General features: G+C 40.3%; 2 protein-coding genes across 2 annotated transcripts; both read right to left on the reverse strand.

Annotated features, from left to right (window-relative positions):
- Nucleotides 1-5,533: 5,533 nt before the first annotated feature.
- zdhhc18a (zDHHC palmitoyltransferase 18a) lies at nt 5,534-13,271 on the reverse strand. The gene is made up of 9 exons (XM_074654124.1): nt 12,668-13,271; nt 11,443-11,603; nt 11,040-11,189; nt 10,172-10,315; nt 10,033-10,084; nt 8,827-8,929; nt 8,238-8,350; nt 8,020-8,125; nt 5,534-6,003 (listed from the first exon to the last, which is right to left on the reverse strand). The coding sequence occupies exons 1-9, from the start codon at nt 12,901-12,903 to the stop codon at nt 5,677-5,679; spliced, it is 1,392 nt and encodes a 463-aa protein (XP_074510225.1). The 5' UTR covers nt 12,904-13,271; the 3' UTR covers nt 5,534-5,676.
- A 4,020-nt stretch (nt 13,272-17,291) lies between these two features.
- Nucleotides 17,292-20,843, reverse strand: pigv (phosphatidylinositol glycan anchor biosynthesis, class V). Its single transcript, XM_074654125.1, has 3 exons — nt 20,502-20,843; nt 18,449-19,615; nt 17,292-18,355 (listed from the first exon to the last, which is right to left on the reverse strand). Exons 1-3 carry the CDS (start codon nt 20,568-20,570, stop codon nt 18,068-18,070), a joined length of 1,524 nt encoding a protein of 507 aa, XP_074510226.1. The 5' UTR covers nt 20,571-20,843; the 3' UTR covers nt 17,292-18,067.
- Between the last annotated feature and the right edge of the window lie 1,471 nt (nt 20,844-22,314).

The raw sequence follows: 22,314 nt of genomic DNA on the forward strand, positions 1-22,314 counted from the left end.
TTGGGTGGTTTAATTTACCATATAACAATGCATTGTGTCTTATATGCTCATTGTAGTTTTTTTAAATCATCATCTGCAAAGTAGCATTACTGCTATATAAACAAAATTATACATTTTAATAAAAAGGTATTTAAAGTAGTATTTATTCTAATTCTCCACTGACAACAGTGTAGTATTAATTGTTTTTTTCCCCCATACAATTCTACTATATAGAGTATACATTTCAATTATTAAAAATGATAAAATTGTGCTTAACATGATTCCTCAGAAACTGTCATGATGTGAATGCGAGTGATAAATGCTCACTGATTAATGTACACATGGTTTATGTTGCAGAGAAATGTACGTGCACATGGATGCATTTCTGCCTGTCGTCGAAGTCAGAACACATTTTTCTTTCATGTACTACAAAGCATATTTCAGCAGATTGATTGAGGCCTTATCAAACCGTGTGCATGATAATAATGGCTGCTGTGATAAGGTCTGACCCTGTGGTACCCTGGTACACTAATCCGGCTCCAAGGCACATACTCAGGTTTCCATGGGGAGCTCTTTCCACTTCACCACGCACAGCCGTCGTTTTTCCACTGCAAGAACCGGGGATATCTCACGTCTTTTTTTACTGATTCGCTTATCTAATCTACACGCTGAAAACAAAACTCAAATATAAAAAGCAGAGATGGTATCTTGTAAAAGTGGAAATTGTTTTTGTGATTATTAGCGAGATAAGAGGTCATAATCAAGACCTACATATCAAGATCAACAACAGTCATAGTTGCATGAAATTATCTCACTGGCCGTCACAACCTAAGATAACCGGTGCACAGAGAGCTGTGCGGTCAGATCTGTAACCCTGCACTGACTCTTCTCTAATCTTTCAGCAAATTGGATTAGTCAACACACCTAATAAACAAAGAATAACACTGAACTGATCTATCGTGAGCTGTATGTACTAGAAGGCTTTCAGGGCTTTTTAGGTGTTCACACATACGCCCGTGTTACACCCAGAGAAAATCCCCGGAAAAGCAGTACGCAAACATATGGTTAAGTACTGCACACACAGGCGTGCTCACGTTGCCATGGATATTCTGTGAAGTCTCTATTGAGTTTATATCAGCTAGGGTGCAGACTGTGGATCTGCGCTGACCTTTATTAGGAGGTCAAACACATCCTAGTTTTGTTGCATCCACTTCTAGAAAAATTATGCAAGAATAGCATAGTTGTGTTACAATTCGACATCCAGGATTGAGAGATTTTAACCACCACGTGCAAGTTGCCTACAGGATTCACTTGTTTCATGTTTCACTGGCAGTGGCAACTAACTATGCCTGCTGGCAGCTGCAGCCTCCTCCTGGCAGCTGGTTGGTTCTGCTCAGTACAGGGTTAATTATATCCAGCTTCACTGCCCAGCACCAGAGACGCACTTTTAGCTCTCTGAAATCACAGCAGCAGCAAGTGATGTTGACAGCAGCCCTGACTGTGAGTCACCACCTGTTTTGTTCAGGGAAGGTGCTTCAAGCTCTTCTGCTCTGGTCAAGAGCAGCGAGCGATGAGGAAAAGACTTGTGAGAGTGTGACACATGACAGCACGGCCAAACGTGGCCTGCCGAAGAGGAACGAGCATGATGAATCACCGAGGGGATGACAGACAGCTGGGGGTAAACTGGCAGTGGATTATTTCTTGGAAGAGCTGGAATTTATTAGTTTTAAGTGAAAGAGGTGACTTTCCCGGCTGTTCGGTCGCTGTGTGAAGAGAAAGAGAAGGAATAAGTGTCACATTTGACAATGAAGTCTGGGCTGAGTCTATATAATGACCACTTATCTACTGAAAATAGTCGAAGCTTAGCCCTCGTTCCATGAAATCCACTGATGTTTGACAGATCTAACCCCTTCTATGAAGTAAAATAAAGTCACCTTTTATTCTGAAATCCAGCAGTGAAGCATCCCCCGCCGACTGGGTGGCCATCTCTGCCTCTGTGCCATACCAGTTGGGGTCAAAGATCATGATACACTCCAGCGAGCGAATAATCACCTGCAGCCAGCGAGGATTCGAAATAATCCACATGTCAACACTGCTGACAAATAAACCCTGTAAATAAACACTGACGACCTGGTACCTTCGCTGCTGTTGTTAACTTCAACTTTAGATCGCTCTTCTCCTGCAAACAACTTTTAGTCTTCCAGGCGATGGAGGGCTGTGGTCAAAATGCAACACAGCTGCTGAGGCAGTGATGCTTTGGCTTTTTCCTCCTACAAGACGTTGAGCCAAAAGTCTGACCATCTGTTGTGTGTTAGCTTAAGATATACAGGTTGTTCTACTGACATGCCTCAGCAAGGAGCCTTTTGAAGTCAAATGATGTACTAGACATAAAAATCTTAAGAAATACATCAAGGATATCATATTTCAGGACACATATGTTGTTCTTTTGTGCAACCATGACATCCTTTGTCTAAATCCAGCCAGATATTCAGCACTAGTTTATACCTTCACACATCTTTTTCTTTCTGTATTTCCTACTTTTCTCCTCTGTCAAGCCTTATAAAAACAGTCAAAATCCTATTAAGATTATTTTTAAAAATATATCAAAGTTTTTAAAAAGAAGCACTCAAGTGTACTGAAATTGCCTCCAAACCAAATACAACTAATATATATTTATTTTTAATTTGAGTAACTTCTCTTGCATTTAGAAGTCACATGATGTAATAGATCAATCTTAAGAAATACATTAAGGATATCATATTTCAGGACACATATATTGTTCTTTTGTGCAACCATGACCTCCTTTGTCTGAATCCAGCCAGAGCTTTAGCACTAGTTTATACCTTCACACATATTTTTTCTTCCTGTATTTCCCACTTTTCTCCTCTGTCAAACCTTATAAAAACAGTAAAAATTGTATTAACATTATTTTAAAAAATATTACAATTTATAAAAAAAAAAAAGCACTCAAACGTGTACTGAAATTGCCTCCAAATCAAATACAATTATTATTATTTTTTAATTTAAGTTTCTTGCATTTAGAAGATAATAACACATACGAAAGCATCTTCTTTGAAAGGTGAATAACGCCAGCATACAGGCGACCCCAGCTGCCACATGCAGTGATTCTGGAGGACCTTAAAGCAACATTCTCACTTTCCTGCACACAGAAGTGACAGCTGAGTGCAGTCAGACTCCGACCTCAGCTGCAACGGTCCATCCGTTGTGATCACTGGCCTTCAGGCTGTTTTTCTCCAGTTTTCAATTTCAATAATTACAGGCAAACCGGCTTCTTAAAATGTATAACCCTGGGCGCAGAATAAACATTGTGTCGTCAGCAATGCCAAGGGAACAATTCACCACACTGTGAGGATATTCTATTTTGTGTGGCTACTTATACAGAGGAAAAAACCTCTAAGCCACAGTTTAATCGTATTAGGTGGGAGATCTTTTTTACAGACTTTTGCCTTTTGGTGAATAATATTATACTCTACAAGTTTTGTTACACCTAATTGTATTGTGGACAAATTCAGGTATATATTCCTAACCTCTCTTCCAGGTCTGTGTCCAGCTGTTGGCAACACTGCAGACCATTTTCATTGCTGGATCTTTGCCTGAACACATGGTCAACAAGCTTTTCTTCATTGTTTCCATGAAGGAACCAAATATCACTGATTGTTCTGCTTGGCATTGGGCTGTTTAAAGTCATTGTAGTGTACAAAAAGAGAACACAGACTTTTGCTTGACCTGAATGCTTCGAAGCTTCGACCGTTGCCATGGTAATCAAACTCCAAATCAGTATTTGGATGCTTAGTTTTTTGTTTTTTTATATATATAAGTATGTAATAAAGTATAAATCCCCAAATAGCCCATGAAATAAGAAATAATCCCACAACATTATTCATATTCAACATTGATTATTATTAGTTATTCTCAGACGGATATCGCTGTTTGTTGTGTGTAGAGGTGTTTGTGTGTACGGTAGTGCGGCAGCGGCACTGCAACAGCGGAGATGGAGACAGACAGACTTAAGAACATGTCAACCTGCTGCTCCACCAAGTTTCGAACACCTTTGAATATTTCTCATTGAAGCTTAGACTCCCAAAAAAATGGTATTCGGGACAGCCCTGATCTCTCTGTATATTTCCTTGAGGGGAAAAAAGCCAAAATAAAAGAGCCCAAATCAACAAATGTGATCATTTTTATTGACCAAATGTTACAGTTCCACTGTCACATCCTACAAAATACAAACAAAGAAGTTTGTTCATACAAGCACTGCTTGTAAATGCCTACACAACCTCTGGGTCTCGATGCAAACTGATAAATGAACGACCCACTGACCGACTATGGCAACGCACAACCTATCTACAGCTTCAACGCTCAAATACAAAAAAATAAATAAAACATCAAAAGGCCTTTCTTCTAATGGTTTTCCTGTTTCTAAGTTGACTCAGACTGGACTGCAATCCCTACTCACATGCTGCCCCCTGGTGGCACAAACTACTGTTATTGTACTCCACCATCACAGACGGGGTTAAGTTTCATACTGTGAGAAGAGGAAAAGATCACAGCCATGAACATGTAGAGAGACCTCATCAACATTCCTGAAACATTCCTCAGCTCGAAAACAGTCCATACGTCGAGTCTGTGCTGAAACCACCAACACGCTCGTGACAGGCAACGTACGGTCGATGTGCCCTGAGGCAAAGAAAAAACAGATGTACTGAAAGCATCCCAGTAGATCACATTAACAGGAAACACTTTGTCAATGCAATCCAAGCCCTGGTGGGCAGCAGCAAGTTTGATTTTGATTTTAAATTAAATACTTTTGTTTTGGTTTTGAGATCCGACAAATTCATCATACATTATACAATATGTGAAGGAACTATTTCATCAATAGTATCCAGTTATACATGACAAATATGTGAACAAGCTCACTCACTTTTAAGTATCCCCTTTCAGTGATCGTCTCCTAAAGTGATACACCTCACAAAAAGATTACCATTTATCCTAAGAGCATCTGATATACGACATGCAGAAGTGATTACAAAATACAGCAATGAGCTTGATATGCAAACATTACATATTTAAATAAAAACTGCACCTCGCGCTCCGTCTTCAAGCTCTGATTGCTCGTTCGTCTGAATACTGTCAAGCCGGATCCGCCTGATGACACTGGGATGACGTAGATGACGGGACATGACGTAAGGCCAACTTTTGAGTTGATAATCCTGAAATGGGCTCACTATTTAGTGCATGCCAGTTCAGTGAATCTAAACTCTTTGTTTTCTGTACTTCTATAGCATCCACACTCCCAGATTTAAAAGACCTGTTTTGCATAATAGATTAGCGAGAAACTTAAACGCTGCGGCTGTGACGTATGGCTTGAGGTTCTGTGGAAGGTGTGGAGGCATGTTCTGGGTGTCTTAATAAAAAGGTGTTTTAAAAAAATATCTCTATATTGTGCTTCCAAGTATTACTAAGATTTGCCGTCGTCCAGAAGGACGCGTAAAGTAGGACATTGTTGATAAAACTCACAGAACATAAAACCCCTCCAGGTAATGCTTAATCAATCAGAATGACATCTTGAGATAGCAACACAACAGCATGACCAGCACTATGAAAAAAAGTTCCTTTGGAGTCAAAAACATTGCCAGTGATACAGTGGGGTGCACTATCGTGGTTACTGGGTAGTACTCAGGGTAGCGGGATAAAGCCAATGTCGGGTGCATCGCCCAGGATAAACGTGGTGCGGCTCAGCGACGGGGAGGGAGAAGCCAGGCGGAAGGCCGGGTTGATGGAGTGCAGCGAGTCCCTCCTCTTGCTGATTCTGCTGAACGGGCAAGGGCGGGCGTGCTGGCGTAAACAGCCGGCGGAGGGCGACGGCTCCGTGGAAGGTGCCGCCAAGCTGAAAACCTCCTGGCCAATAGGGGTGGTCTTCAGGGTTCCAGGGGGGCACAGGCCATGAAAGTCAGAGAAGGAGTGCACCATCCTTTCCAGCACGTCCTTGGTGCTCTGAGTGCACTGTGTGGGAGAGGAGAATATAGAGGAGTCAAGAACAACAGATAAAAGGTTTGTGAGTTTATGAGAGGGTGAACTGCAATGACAGTAAAACAAAAAAACAGCACAAACATGTATAGAAAAGTCTGTGATTAAAATGATTAGTCTAGAACTCATCAAGCACAGTGACAGCGATGATGGCAGCATTGTCAAAAAGACTCGAATGGAGAAGCATGGAAGAAGTGAGTTAGATGCAGACAATGCAACACAGGTAAAAGACGGAAATGTGTGAAGAGGAGCTGCTTCTTCCTGTGTTTCTTCTGGCTCTGATAAAAGTAGAAATACAGTTTATGCAAACCACCATGCATGCACAATAACAACCCCAGACCTATCGTCTAAACTACAGAAAGAGGACAGGAGTATGATCATCAGCCTTCAAACATAAGCTCCATCCCATACTGAGAGAATGTTAATGAGACAAGAATGAATGGTAGTGAAGCATGCACATTCACAAGTGAGAGACCCATCCACACCAATCACAACATCTGCCTCGACTGCGTTTTATGCAAACAATATCTTAGAAATAACTGGTACCATGACAGCGGTTTTCAAACCTAAACACAGATTATGAAAAAAAAAGAAGTGAATGGCGAGTGAAGAGATGTTGTGATTGGTTTAACGTTCAACCCCTACTCTTACCATCGACCGTCTACATGCAGCAGTGCCCTTCAGGCTGTGCAGGACAAAGCAAAATCCTGACAGTTCTCCTCCTAGCAGGGTGGAATGGATACAGTACAACACTGAGCATCAGATCGTTCATCTAGCAATGAAGTTACAAATGTTCATAATAAATAAACCCACATGTTCACTCATTTATACCTACTGAAATATAAAAAAGAATAACCTCAGAAAAGACAACTTCATCTTAAAAAAATCTGCAGTCAGGCACAAAAAAATGAGGCAAAGTAAATTAAAAACAGAGACCAAAATCTCAAAATACAAAAATAATGTTTATTTAACACATAAAAAGAACACTTTTTAGGTATATAAAATATGTACGTAAAAATGTAGGAAGTAAAAGAAAATAAAGCTAATTATATATCATGATATGTTGACCGTATTGAATGACAAATGTATTCAAGATGTGTGACAAATGATCTGTGATAAAGTGCTGATAAATCAAATACAAAATGTGATCTTAAAACCGTTCACATGTTCGACTAAAGAGCAGTAATTATGTCCTTTGTGTGCACACACCTTCCTTCACCACAACATACAAGCAAACCTAGTAGTACAGTTAACAAGGAGGTAGATACAGAAGATGTTGAATTGAAAGTGTAAGTGTAAGTCAAATATCAAAAAGGTGCGACAATTAATGTGTTTACTGTGCACAGCACAAACGGACCGTAATAGATCTGCAGCCATCTGACAGGGTGACTCAGCAACTCAACGATAAACCTGAACAAATAGTTAAATCTCTGGTTGTAAAAAACGTAAAAAACTCTCTGCCCACTTTCTTGGGTTTTTAACTGCTCAATGATGCCGAACGGTGTTACAGGTGGCTTCAGAGACGTTTTGTTCTGAAGCTCAAACAAGGCGACGCTGCAGTGTTGTTTTCAGCGTGCTGTAAGGTGATAAATGACCTATTCAGTAGTAGTAATTAGCTCGCTTAATCATTCCTACTGTGGATATTTTGGCTTTACATTGTAAGCCGTCGTAAGCTTGAGCCCCGGTAATGTTGTTCCAGTCCAGTCAGCGACTACCTGATACGCCATTCACAATTATAAAAAAAAAACATGCACTGCTTTCTGTTTTCATACACAATATGTATAAAATGCTAAACGTTCATAACATTGGGCACAGATACAAAGTGTTCGGCAACTCTACTTGAGAGACTGAAGCTGGAAGTCTGGAGGATGAAGGAGTGGGCACACATAGTGGAGAAGGCACACGTGGGGGTGGGGAGGGGGGAATCCTAACAACAACACGGGAGCTATGGGACAGTCACTGTGGGAGGGACCACAAGCTGGTTCATCCTACCATGTGCGCTTCGTTCTTGACCACGAAGGGAGGCAGCTCTATCTCCGAGGAAGAAGCAGCAGGGATGACCTCGTCAAGAGCCACGAAACCTCTTCTGTCAATCAGACTAGAGAACAGAACGGAGGACTGTGTTAGGATGCACTTTAACATGGGACTGTACATGATGCTGTCATCACGGAAATGCTCATGAAGCATTTTCACCCGACATCTTTACTCACCTTGGGGGCATGGGGCCACATAGCGTCACACAGCAGTTGGTTATAATGCTGTTGTAACTGTACGGGTTCCCAGACTCCTCTGCACACCTTTTACTTGACCAGGAGCCCTTTATCTGCACAGTGAATAAATAAAGTAAGCAGTCAGTTAGTGGAATAAAATCTATTTTTAAAAAGGAGCAGTGTGTAGGATTTGGCGGCATCTAGCAGTGAGGTTGCAGATTGCAAACCAGCTGAAACTTCCTCCGTGTGCCAAGCGTGTAGGGAAACTACGGTGGCCCACGCAAAAATCATGATTGTGCCTCTCTAGAGCCAGTGTTTGGTTTGTCTATTCTGGGCTACTGTAGAAGACTCTATGAAGAGGGCCCTGTGTAGATATAAACAGATCATTCTAAAGTAACGAAAACCATGCCATTCTTATTTTCAGATGATTATACATTATATATATATATATATACACACATTATAAAGAAAATATAATATTATTAATATAATATTCCAATTTCTGCCAATAGATCCCCCCTAAATGCTACACACTGTTCCTTTAACAACCATGAATTGAACTGTATCATATAGCAGCGAAAGTACTTACATCTTCATTTGTTGTGAGGTTGGAGGCCACTAAGTACGTATGGAAGCCTGAGAGGCCCATAATAGACCAGATGGAGAAGAAACAAATCACCAACTCCACCACAGTGCACGAGGAAGAGTCAAGGCATGTATAACATCACCAATTGATACCAATGATTATTTAAGACAGACGGCAATTAAAGCCGATGATTAAAATCTATGATCCATGTTGCTGTCTTTCTGCACAAAGCACAACAGCGATGAGATACGAGAGGTACTTCAGCTATCTTGTGTCTCAATGTCGTGACTTACTGAAATAAAACTAGCTATGTAATGCATTGAGACACAGCAAAGAATCAATTATTTGCAAATATTTATACATCAACAAACTTCACGTAACACATGGGTGATATTAATATGAACTCTGAAGCCAGCGTACTACAAATAACACACGACCGCTTCACATCACAGCAGACCAGGTTCCAATATTAGATGTCAAAGAAAATGGAACTACACAAGTATGAGTATGAGTAAATGTACATTACATTTCACCGCTGTAAACTTGTGACCCGGATGTAAACAACAGGGTCTCCCCACCGTCATATTCTTGCTGCTTAGAAGCATTTATCTTTCTTTCTTACCTTCCAAGCAGTAACTCACTGGTTTACACTTGTTGGGACAGTGGACGTGTTGTTGCAAATTATGTGTGACCGTTATGGCCTTTAAAGCTTAATAGTCACAGGAGATTCAAAGGCTAAAAATGTAATCAGATAATCTGCTCTATGAGATAACTAGCAAGGAAAAACAGTCCATGTATTCTTTCCAAATTCAGGAACAAACACATTCACAGACTCCCAACAAGATGACATCATGTCATGCATATCATGTACACCGTGAGGAAATTAGCCAACACCCTGTCTGTGAATAATCAAACCACTCTATAGGCATGCAGTCTATATTTGTCTACCACTAACGTCATCTCATGAGAACATGAGGCAGCAAACCTTCTGCTGGAAAAGCCATCTGCCTAAAAGCGCCGCTTTGTTGGATGCTAACTCCCTGATCCTATTAAGCGTGGGCTTAGGCTGCCGAGCAGCGGGAAATGCCTGGTCAACAGTGTGACTTGTGTTATTTCTTGGCACTAAAGAGTAGGGAAATTCTAAAAAAGATGTCATCGATCTCATAAACAAGTCCATTATGTGAAAATTTGCAATGCACAAAAGGATATCTGGCAGGGCTCTCTTGAATGGCTTGAATAAGGCTTTTACCTTCTTGAGAACCTGGAGAGAAAAAGGACAAAATCAGGTTCTTGATAATCATCATCATCATACAACTACTGAGTGTTTAAACGTTGTGAGAATACTTACGTATACGCAGGGTAATGTGCGTGACGACACAGCCAAATATGAAAGACGTCAGAAAAGACAGAGAGATGATGAAGCTGTAGAAAAAGCGGTAATTGCGTTTGCCCACGCAGTTCCCCACCCACGGGCAGTGGTGGTCGAATCGTTCTGAGGGCGAAAAAAAAACAGTAAAACATAGAGATTAGAGGCTGTAGTTGTTGTAAAGTAAAACAGCAGTAAGGCTTAATATTACGGCTGTCCTAGACCACAGAAATTATCGACTAACACTCAAATAATGTTGTCAACTTGTCGATTTTATCGACAGATCTGTAAAACTGAGTTTCTCCACAGAGAATCGCACAAAAGACCTTTACATGTAATTATGATTTTCCTGTTCCAGTTAAAGAATAGGTCACAATTTATGTCTTAAAACAACACTCTGGTGTCCATGTGCTTACTGAAACAGTTTGTTCTTGCTGTAATCAGTTTGCTCTGTCAAGCCAAATGATGATCTCATGCTTTTAACGCACCCACCTTATGACAAACTTCCTCAATCCTGCACACAGAGAACTGCCGGTCATACACTTTATATGAATTTAAGCTTAATTCAGGCTTTATTAAAAGGTTTTTAGGCAGTAAACTAATTGGAAGTTTAAGGTAAGAGTATGGTTTTATAGTTGTATCTTTTTGATTTTGTAACATTTCAGCTTCGTGCATTCGAGACACAGATCAGTGGATTAACAGAGGAAGAAGCGCTGCATGAAACCATCTAATGGAAACCTGCCAGCCAAGCAGTAGTATGGTATGTTCCTCTTGGCAATGATATTAAGTTGTTAAGTTTAATTAGTGCAGTTGGAATAAGTGGTAACTTCCCCCCCCCTTACATCCTTACCCACACAGTTGTCACACAGGCTGCAGTGGGAGGTCCGAGGAGGGCGGAACATTTTACAAGTGAAGCAGTATTTGAGCTTTACCACCTGCTGGTTGATAAGGATCTCCTTGGTTCGCGGAGGGGGGCGATACGTAGAAGATCCTGAGGTATCTGAAAATAGAGAGGTACAAGGGGGAGAGACTCACTAAGACGTTCACCCAATAAGCGCTCAAGTGATATATAATAAGGAATAAATAAACACACATAAAACTGTCTGTGCTCTTTAACCATGATAAGCTGATTAGGTCTTGGTAGGCAGTTCAACAACAAACACGTAGCCTCAGAGATCCCCCATATGGCAAAGCTCTTTTACCCCATCTGTCTCTACAAGCGTGTATGCCATGTATGCCATGGTGTGCCTTACCTATGTGCTTCTCTATGTCTGCTGCTTCATCTGGGGTGGCCCTAGGTAAGATGCCTGGGTCTGTAAAGCTGGTTCTCAGCAGGGAGATGACCACAAACACACAAAGCACCCCACCAATCACAGGTATAAAGACGGTCAGATGCTCCACCAGGAATGGGCAACTGTAAAAAGAAGAATATGAGTTTGATTCAGTCTGTCAAAACCACATTTAACCTCTGTGTGTATGTATTGTCAGATCAATAAAGGAAGCATACGGAATTTACAGCTTCCTCATGCACATTAGAAAAGATCTCTCCTCAGAGCTTATGAAGAACTGAACATATATGATGATGACCCCTAGAGCTACTATGGAAGAGTGCAGTCTTATTATGTATTTATTTATGCATTTCTTTTTTGTTCCTTGAATTTTTTTTCTACCCCCTCTTTTATTTTTGTTATATTATTTTTTTATAATTTAAAGGGGACATATCATGCTCATTTTCAGGGTCATACTTGTATTTTGTGTTTCTACTAGAACATGTTTACATGCTGTAATGTTAAAAAAAACACTTTATTTTCCTCATACGGTCAGCCTGAATATACCTGTATTTACCCTCTGTCTGAAACGCTCCGTTTTAGCGCATTTTGACGGAATTGCAACAGAATTGCGTTGCTAGTCAACAGCTTGGATCCATGTGTACTTCCTGTCAGCTGATGACATTCACCTACACTGCAACAGGAAATAAACTGGGACCCGTTTAGAATGTTTACGTTTAAAATTGTGTATACGGTCTAAATATTGTATATTTGTGACATCACAAATGGGCAGAAATCCTGACAGCTTGTTTCAAATGCAGAGTTTCTGAATACGGGCTGTGTGTATTTCCATGTGGATTGAGCATTTCAATACTTTCACAGTATTTATATAGGATACTTTCACAGTATTTATATAGGATACTTTCACAGTATTTATATAGGATACTTTAACAGTATTTATAGAGGACTTAAGCCTGCTTTATAATAACAAAACATGAAAATCTCACTTTTTTATAATATGGGACCTTTAAGGTATCTTTCCTATCCAATTGTACCTTGCATTTTAGAAGTATTGAGTTTAGATTACAATGCCTTAAAGTTTGTAAATTAATTTTCTTCAATAAAAAAAAAATTAGGAAAGATCTTTCGTGTTGCGTTCAGGGCCCACCGGGAATAATCATACAAAAATGACATTTTCTAGTTTACTCACTCGAATGCAAAGAAAAGGCCACAAGTGACAACAATAAGGACAAGTGTGAGAGGAAGGACACCGCTCTGTCTGGCCAGGATGATCCTCCCGTCGCAGAAGAACCGGTTCTTCCCCGGGAACACTTCCCACTTCCTCCGGGACCGCTGCACCTTCTTCTCGGGCTGGTTGTGTGCGGACGACGGCAACACAGACAGAGCCCGCGGGTCGATCTGCTGGTACTCGCAGTTCTTCATCATGTAAACAGTGTAAACAGCGTTGCAAACATGCAAAAAGGCACACACAAAAACTCTCCTTTCTCGCCGCGTTTTTCCAGAGAGACTACCCTCTCACGATTCAGTCATTGTATGTTGAATGTTACTGCCTGTGTTGCGTTCAGTGTCCCATCCTGAAGCTAATTAACCAGCAAAGGCATTCTTCTCCGTAGCACAGTTTGACGAGCTCAATTAGTCCCCGAGTTGATCCAAGGTTAACTACCATTGTTGGTAGTTAAATTAAAGCCATTGAAAGATATTAATACTCGCTTTTTATCATAAATAATACACTAACAAGACGGTTTTCAGCTCAAGCTTCTTGCGGCAATTCACATTTCCTTTTTTTTCTTGCCGTCAGCCAATGTACGTCACGGGGTGGATGCTGACGTATGCACGCAGGACGTATACTGCTGTGTTGTAAATGACGCAAGCACGTAACTTCTACTTCTTCTTCTTCTTCTTCTTCTTAGGTGTTTATTGGCGATTGGCAAACCAGCTTATAGGTGCATTACCGCCACCTACTGGACTGAAGTGTGGAGCAGGAGATTGTGCAGAAACAAAATAAAAATAATAAATAAATAAGAATAATAAGAATAAAAAATAACAATAAAATAAAAAATAATAATTATTAATAATAATAGCAATAATAGTTATTAAATTCTCTCCATTATTCCTGTTGCCCTTAAGTAATTAATTGGAAGATTGTGTACTTTCTTAGATGTCTTTCCTAGCAGATTCCCCATGCAATAGTTCCATCATCTACTCCTGATAGCAATTCCCTTCTTTCTTTTTTCATATTTGTTGCACTCTATAAGAACATGCTTGACAGTTTCCGGTGTGTTACAGTGTGTGCATAGTCCGGTAGGGTGCTTGCCTATTCTATGGAGTGTTTGGTTTAATCCTGTATGTCCTAATTTCAGACGGGTAATGACCATCTCTTCCCTTGGGCTCCCGCTCCGTATTCCACATGTTTCTGAATACTGTACAGATGTGCAAGCACGTAACGTGTGCAGGGTGATGATTTGTAGATCAGCAGCAAACCAGCAACCAGCGCCTGCAGAATTATTATCTGTGTTGATTGGCATATAGGCAGCTTTCTAGGTGCGGTGTTTTTTTTTCCACACACATGTATTAAATCTGCAGTAGGCAGAATGTTTTTGGCATCATTGGGGGGAAAAAATCCATAATAACCTCTTCAGCATATTGTAATTCAAGTGTTCTGACAGAAAACTAGACTTCTGCACCTCCTCATGGCTCTGTTTCCAGGCTTTAAAACATCTAGCCCGTGACTGGAGACTTTGGCCAATCACAGGTCATTTCAGAGAGAGAGAGTGTTAGGAAAAAATTCTTTACAAAAATTAAATGTAAACTCCAAGATTTTGATTCCCTCTCTGACCAAAATAAAATACAACATCTACTTGGAGAAAATAGTGTCATCAGCATAGAAGCTGCAGGATATGTCAGTGCATGTCACAGCCTAAGAGACAACCTTACCAACACATAACAGATCTCACACTCTGCCTTTTATTTACTCCTCTACTGCATGGTTGTTGTTTGTTTGTTTGTTTGTTTTTTACATTTATCATTTGATATTGCAATATATTGTTATTTATTGTTTTTTATTTGTTTGTTTGTTTTACTGACACAACAAACATGAATTATTTCTGTATTGTTTTCTTCCATTTACATGCATGTTTTTTTTAATATCTATATATTTTAATTTGCTTAATTAATTGTATATATGTATATTAATGTTTTTATTTTTTTATTTTTTATTATTTATTATTGAATTGACGCTTTGGCAATATTGTTCACCTGGCAGTCATACCAATAAAGCATATTGAATTGAATTGAATTGAATTGAGTGTTCCTATTGAGCGTTCCTATTGGCTGTGCTCTGGCTGGTGGGTGCTTGGTATTTCCTCAACTTATCTCAACATGGCTGCCGGGTCACAAACGTTCTCATTTTACAGCTAAACAGTACACTACAAGATGTTTCTAAAAACATTTGAGGCGAGAAATAGGCATCACAGTAACAGAATTTGTAACAGTTTGATCATTTGTTCGGAGTTTGCAAGTGATTGACAGCTGCTCAGAGACGGCAAGGCTCCAGCTCGGCTCTGATTGGTGGTTGTCCTCCGGTCTGTGAAATCTTGCAGAGGCACATGATTTTTTTCAGATTACCTGTCTCATGCACTACTGTCAGGATATAGTGACCGTTTTATTAAAAAAAAAATGTTTTAATGATATTTGCTCCAATTCTACCCCCTGCAGGTTTAATTAAAGCCCATATACTGTAGAAAATAAACTGTAGCGATGCGTCTCAGTGTGATCAGCCCCAACAATGCTGGAGTTCTTCAGATCAAAATTAAAGCTAAATCTATACTCACCAAAGTCATTACATGCATATAAAGAAGTGTAGTTGTATTTGTATGTAAATAATAACTCATGAGATGTTGACAAAATTAGCTAATCATCATCTAATAAATGCTCCACTTATTACAAATAATGTCCCAGACAATGTAAAATAATATAGAACTGCATGTATGCATAGAGGTTTGAGGGTGTCTGTTAGGGTTAAGGGCACTGACATTAATCCTATATGTTACTCCAGTGTCCATAGATTAACAGCATCTGGGCCTTTCTGTCTTGCCGTTTTTCTCCATTGTTTTGATGCATTTATAGAAATAGAAAGCCAGATTTTGGGAATAATAAACATCCAAATTGACAATAAAATTAAGAAAAAATATGTTCTGTTTATTAAATTTTTTTTTACCAACTTGGAGTGTCCCTACACCTGAGACTTTATACTGATTATTTTGTACTCTCTGCATATGAGCTCACACCACAGAAGCAGTTTCCTCTACATTGTGAACAGGATTGAGAATATTGTGAGCAAAAGACTCCGGTGAAAGATGATGAATTCTTCAAAGAGATTTCAAATTCACCTTACCCCACTGTAACAGATGAGGACTGCAATGTACCTGGTCCTCTGTTTAAGGGATGTGAAATGATAGCCCCCACTCAGGCTCTAAATTCTTTAGAAAAACAAAACATTTATTTTATACAGGTCAAACAATGTAATGCTCTAAAAACTAATTGCATTGTTCACCAAAGAAACACCTTGAGTGGCAACTGTTAATTTTTTTTTTGGCATACAGTTTTTGTCAAAACTCTTGCTTTGATTGCATGCTTATTGGAAACTGTGTAGAAATAGACAAGGGCTTTTTGTTATTTTTTGTGTTTTTAGGATGGGGTTAGATGATGCACTTGAGTGTTTCAAGAGTAAGAGCAACCTCTAGTGGTTTTAAAGAGATGTCTGCAAGCATCAGGGGTCACTTGAGCCTTGACATGTATATTCAGTAAAATACAGTAAGGAGAGGAAAACATGCATATTCTCAAAATAGTTTGTGGTGCTCGGAGTAGATCCCCTCCAATATGTACTTTTAAAAAAAAAAAATGACTTGCTCCCGCACACACTTTTCTCTGTTTTATTAGTCAATGTTTTGATCAACAAGGACCTTCATCAGGACATTAAGAAGATAAAATAGTAGTGTGTTTTCTTTTAAACACCACCAAATCAATGTGATTGGATGATTGAGGAAGTGTCTGCCATTCCTATTGGTTGAGGAAGTGACATCATCACATATCCATTGCACCATGACAAAAACAGGAAGAGAAGAGAAGAAAAATACATGTCGAACAAAGAACGTCAAACATACATCACTATTGAAGGAAAACACTAATAATCTTACCATAAATTATCAGGGCACATGATCATAAGTATATAAAGTTATACATTAAAAACACTGCTCGGCCAATTTACTAACAGCAACTCAAACAACAAGATCAAAATGCCAAGCCATCATCATTACAATGAAGTAGAAGTTCTATATTTACACTCAAATCTAATTCATCATTGAGCCCAAAGTGGGTCCCAAAAGTTTGAGTTGCTGTTAGTAAATTGACAAAGCAATGTGTTTAATGTGTAACTTTATATACTTATGATCATGCGCCCTGATAAGGTAAGATTATTAGTGTTTTCCTTCAATAGTGATGTATGTTTGATGTTCTTTGTTTGACATGTATTTGACATTGTAGTTTTTTTCAAGGTGCAATGGATATGTGATGATGTCACTTCCTCAACCAATAGAGATGGCAGACACTTCCAATCACATTGATTTGGTGGTGTTTAAAAGAACACACGCTACCATTTTATCTTCTTAATGTCCCGATGAAGGTCCTTGTTGACCGAAACGTTGACTAATAAAGCAGAGAAAAGTGTGTGCGGGAGCAAGTCATTTTTTTGAAACAGTAAAATACAGTAAACCACAAGGAAGACAACAAAAACGGTTTGCATACATACACGTTATTTAGATTTATCACATTTAGTTTAATATTAAAGTCAATGGTAAACTTGCCAGTGCAACTTTGGCAGCCAATGTTCTTTACAACGAAACACAGTACATTAATGCCTCAAGAAAAGGTATTACCTTTACATGAAAATAAAACTAAATTGAGGATCCTTTTACATCAACAAAAAAAACCAAACTATAACTTGGAATAATTCTTCCAAACATGCAGTGCGATATTAAATTAAAGAGTAAATATAATTTTTTAAGCTTCAGCAAGACCTCACCGAGAAATAAAAAATATTTCTTTTTCAAGTACAACCATAGTCTTCCCAATATTTACAACCAAACAGTCCTCAATAATGTTTCAGGAATATTGTACATTTGAGTTTGTTCTCGAACTGTTATGAACACATTTAACCAAGATATTCAAATCAAATTATCTGACTATTGCATGAGTAAATCGGCATCAAAAAGGTAATCATGTCAATAAGTTCTATGCAGGACTGGACAACATAATTATACATATTTTCTTTGCTTTTAACTTTTTTATCCAAATAGAAGTTAGTGATTTCATATTTTATTAAATAAATGTTACATTAACAAAATGTTGCATTCATGTATACAATTTTGTTCTTTGTAATGCTATTGCAATGAACAATTAATGGCATAACAAAAATGGGCTATTGCTGATGTACTGTAAAAACACCGGTGTGTGATCACAGGATTTAAAATATGGTATATAGCCCAGTCCTACAGAGAAATATGGCATTTAAAGCTCAGAGTAATGTCTTAAGTCATGTCCATGGCAAGAAGTTACAGTGTAGTGCCAGGCCCAGCACCCAGTAAGAGAGGAAGTATCCCAGGATGCTCTGCGTGGTCGGGGAACAGCTTTTAAAATGTGGCAGCAGTGCGACGATGGGGTTCTGAGGTGTGTGCTTGCATCCGTTTCTGGAATGTGTCTGCAGCTGTACGTTGGGATTTGATGTTTTCCTTCGATGGAGAAGCGGTTCGTTGAGGAGGAGCAGGTGAGCGCTTATCCAGAAGGGCACGGGAGACGAGGAGGCCATGAATCTGGTTAGAACCTAGAAATGTAGATGAAAAAATGGGAAATGAGTGGAAATAAATAAAACAGATTCAAATGTTCCACAAGAAAGGTGATTGTATCATTGACTTACCTGCACATGCATGCACAACGTCCCAAACACCAGTAGCACAGTTGAATGTACGACGTACACAAACACTCTGGGGTTAAACAATCCCGGTGTGGGTTTGTCAAGTCCTTTGTTTGCACCCGTCTCCCAAAGTCCGAGTCTCAGACACAGTTCTGGATTGGCTTGGAAATATGCATAAACTGCCATTATGCCGAGGGTGGCCATGGGTAGAGCCAGAATGAAGTTCGGTATCTGCTTCAGCTCAAAGTAGCGGAGGAAGCCCACGTCCCAGTAAACATCCTGGATGTGAGAGTAAAGCAGGGGGAGAGGTCTCATGCACCAAAGGGGTGGTGGACCGTTTTCATCTGGAACCCGGTAGCCCTTTAGTTCAGCCAGCGACAGAAGAGCAGGGGGGATCCGCTCCAAGGAGACAGACGGTGTGCAAAACGTCCTATACCCGTAGTACTGGAACGCACAGAAGGGAAGGGCAATGATTGCGGTTCCCAAGAGGGAGGTGAGCAGGAGACGGATGATGGCCCAAATATAGCGGAAGACTTTACTGTGGCCTTTTGTCGTCGTTCGATACACACGAATCTGGGAGATGGCGTGCAGTGATGGAAGATACAGTAGAAATCCTATGTTAACAAGTCCGTTAGATCGTGCTGCAGTGGCGATGCTGAGGGCCAGGCAGGCTCGGAAGGTGAATCCTTTCTCCAGGAGGAACAGACCGCCGAACGTGAGCGCCGCAAACAGGCTCTCCGAGTATCCAGCGGTCATGAAGACATTGGCAGGCGTGATGCAGTAGAGCAGGCTGGAGAGCAGAGCGAGACGTCTGTCCTGGAGAACTATCCTGCTGAGCGCGTACAAGGCGACCGCGCTCAGCAGGAAGAGGGCACTGTTCCCAAGAGCCACAGCCACCAGCAGACGCCCACGCACACTCAGCCAGCTGCTCAGGGGCCACAGCAGCGTCTCTGCCAGGCCCCGGAGGACGACGGGGTAGAGGGGGAAGAAAGCAAAGTTGTGCTCGTAAAGGTATCCTCTCTCGGCGATGAAGAGGAAGTGCTCGGCATCCCAGTGGGAGAGGCCACCGAACAACCACTCCACTGCAGAGTCCAAGTACAGAGGCTCCTCTGTCCGGGGGGGCCTGAACGCATCAGCATCATGGTCAGGGATGACAGCATTGAAGGCAGCCTGAGGGAAAGATATTTAACAACATTAAAAAATGGCATCATAAACAGTTTTTCAGCAGTCTGTGACCTACTTACCACATACAGTGTGTATTCCCCTGAGCACAAATATTGGGGGTAATTTGGCAGTAATTCCAAAGAAATTTCAAATAGGTTACTTGCTAATTATCACCTAATCACCATGAAATCTGTGGACCTGTAAAATGAAGAGTTACCATATATTTAATTTAGGCTTTAGAATTGCTTTTTAAAAATAATATTTCTTAATATAAGGAAAACCTATCTGCCATGGTGGCAGGTGACCTGAAGTTTTCACCTGTATTTGGCAGGTGGCAGGTGCTAATTTCATTCCCTGCACATACTCCTATACAGAGATATGTTATACCAAATACTACTGATATAATTTCAGAGGACATTGTACAAACAATTAAAATAAAGTAAAGTATTTCCTGTGTTAATCTTTGCATGTAAACTATTAATTAGAATTCAATACAGGGTTTTTGAGAATTAATACAGAATCACAAAACACAATATTGCAATACTCAATATTTCCGTCCACCCCTAGTAAACACAGAGTCAGTGGTAACAGACAGTAGAAATATGGATCATGTAACCTTAATCCCTGACTATTTTTAATTTAGGAATTGCTTTTTTTAAACAATATTTCTTAATATAAGGAAAACCATCTGCCATGGTGGCAGGTGACCTGAAAGTGTCACCTGCCACAGCCAACATGTACCTTGTTATTTAGCAGGTGGCAGGTGCTCATTTCATTCCCTGGCTGCCACACAGAACCATGTTGCCAAGGTGACTTGAACATCAGGGGAATAATAATACACCTTACAGCTAGGTTAGCAGAATCACAGCATCCAACCTGGTAATAAGCTTACCTGCAGAAACAGTGACAGACCCCTGGTGACTGTGGCGAACTCCAGAACCGCTCTGACATCCATAGTCATTGATGAAACGGAGACAATGTGAGAAAGCCGGTTGTGACAGGCCTGAGCATCGTCGCTGCTACGAGACAGTCTCTGCTGGATCCGTCATGTTGTCTATCAAACATAGCCAGCTAGGAAACACTATACTGCGAATGAGAGGCTGGAAGTTACCTGCTTTCATTGGTTTGACAAGTTTACGGTGTTTAAAAGGGTAAACACTAGTTTATTAGACAGTTGCTCGTCGTTTGTTTTCGCTCAGGTTGCAATCTTTGTCCTCACATCCTCATTCATCCTCATTCATCCTGCAGCAGCAGCTCTGCTTCCTGTCCAATGGGACCTTTGACTTCCGGGGTCACCGAACTCATTTCAAAATAAAAGCCCAGGTGTTGAGAAGCGTGGTCGAGTTTCTGCTACACTACACGCACATTGAATTGAATCGTAAATTTGTGAGCCTGGTTTGATAGCTCAGGGCTTATGCCCTTTTCTATCCATAGGAAATCATTGGAGGGAGGAGAGAGGAGATGGAGGAGGAGCCCAGTTGGTGTTGGGGCAGCATGGCCCATGCCCGGCCAGATGAGGAGGTTTTTTTTCTTTCTTGGTTTTCTTCTATATATTTATATATATATTTTTGTTTTCCTTTTTGTCCCTCTCTTCCTCATAACAAAATTAAATTAAATGAAATATGGATAAAACAAAATGGAGAGAATTTTTTTTTTAATTAATTAAAGGGACTGTTTGTAACTTTCAGAAATGCTTGTTAACAGCGACACCTGTGGCCGTTAAGTCAACGAAAGTCAGCGTCAGGCTTGCGCTCGTGCTCGCTCTAAATAGACATGAACGAGCATCGCTCAAAACAGTGAGGCGACTCACGTCAGCTAAAACGACAATACCACTCTATATTTCACCTGCTTGGCAGTAATGTTAGCTGACCAGACGAAGGTCTCTCCATGAATCACTGCTGATCCTAGTGTTGGCTTTTCCTGCTTCAGCCTCCGGGGCTGAAGCAGGAAGAGAAACGTTATCGTCTCTGACCGCGTCCGCAGGGAGACACCGGCACCCGGTCAGAGATGATAACGTTACTCGCTGCAGAGCCCCGTCACTTCAGAAGACACGGAAAACCTCTGTTGGTCCGGAGGAGCTGCAGCATTTATTTCTGCACAAACGTCCACTGTACATTCACTAGATATTCTCAGAGCTAAACTAAGTCTTCCGCAGTGTGTAGTGTGCGCGCATGCACGTGAGGTGGAGCGAGAACGCGTGCTGTGTGAGTGAAGACATGCAGGCAGCGGAGCGGTCTGAACAGCGTAGCCACACGCAAGCGCGCATGGGAAACCGACCCGGTAGATTTATACGTGTAAAAAGTTACAAACAGTCCCTTTAATGAAAAATAAATAGATACAAAAAAAATGAAGAAAAAAAAGATAAAGAAATACAGAAGACTTTATAAAAGCCAAAATAACTGGGCAAGATCAATATCACGTGACTGTGTACAGTGTGTGCTCTTGAGAGGGGGGGGGTGGCTGGCTGTCAGTCAGGGTGCAAATCAAATTAAGGCAAGATTAAAAAGAATAAGATAAAATAAAGTAGAATAAATATAAATAGGTAGATAGATAGAAGTAAAAGAATGATGGATAAAAGGAAGGTGTTTAATAGGGTGATGGATAAAAAGATGATGTTTTAAAAGAGAATGATGGATGAAAAAGGATGATGTGGTTGTATGTTGTGTATGGACTGTACCTGGAGTATAATGTAATCATGGGTTAAT

Source organism: Sebastes fasciatus, chromosome 12 (genome assembly GCF_043250625.1).
Source record: "Sebastes fasciatus isolate fSebFas1 chromosome 12, fSebFas1.pri, whole genome shotgun sequence".
Classification (NCBI taxonomy): Eukaryota; Metazoa; Chordata; class Actinopteri; order Perciformes; family Sebastidae; genus Sebastes; species Sebastes fasciatus.

What these genes read in the sequence shown, in the direction of transcription:
- zdhhc18a (XM_074654124.1), bottom strand. Translation starts at nt 12,903, where the DNA reads ATGATGAAGAACTGCGAGTACCAGCAGATCGACCCGCGGGCTCTGTCT. An exon ending in ATTCAAGAGAGCCCTGCCAG is followed by an intron (nt 8,930 to 10,032) that starts ATATCCTTTTGT and finishes TTCCTCGTGCAC; the next exon opens with TGTGGTGGAGTTGGTGATTT. An exon ending in TGTGGCCCCATGCCCCCAAG is followed by an intron (nt 8,126 to 8,237) that starts GTGAGTAAAGAT and finishes TCTGTTCTCTAG; the next exon opens with TCTGATTGACAGAAGAGGTT.
- pigv (XM_074654125.1), bottom strand. Translation starts at nt 20,570, where the DNA reads ATGACTATGGATGTCAGAGCGGTTCTGGAGTTCGCCACAGTCACCAGG. An exon ending in GTCTGTCACTGTTTCTGCAG is followed by an intron (nt 19,616 to 20,501) that starts GTAAGCTTATTA and finishes TCTTTCCCTCAG; the next exon opens with GCTGCCTTCAATGCTGTCAT. An exon ending in CGTTGTGCATGCATGTGCAG is followed by an intron (nt 18,356 to 18,448) that starts GTAAGTCAATGA and finishes CTACATTTCTAG; the next exon opens with GTTCTAACCAGATTCATGGC.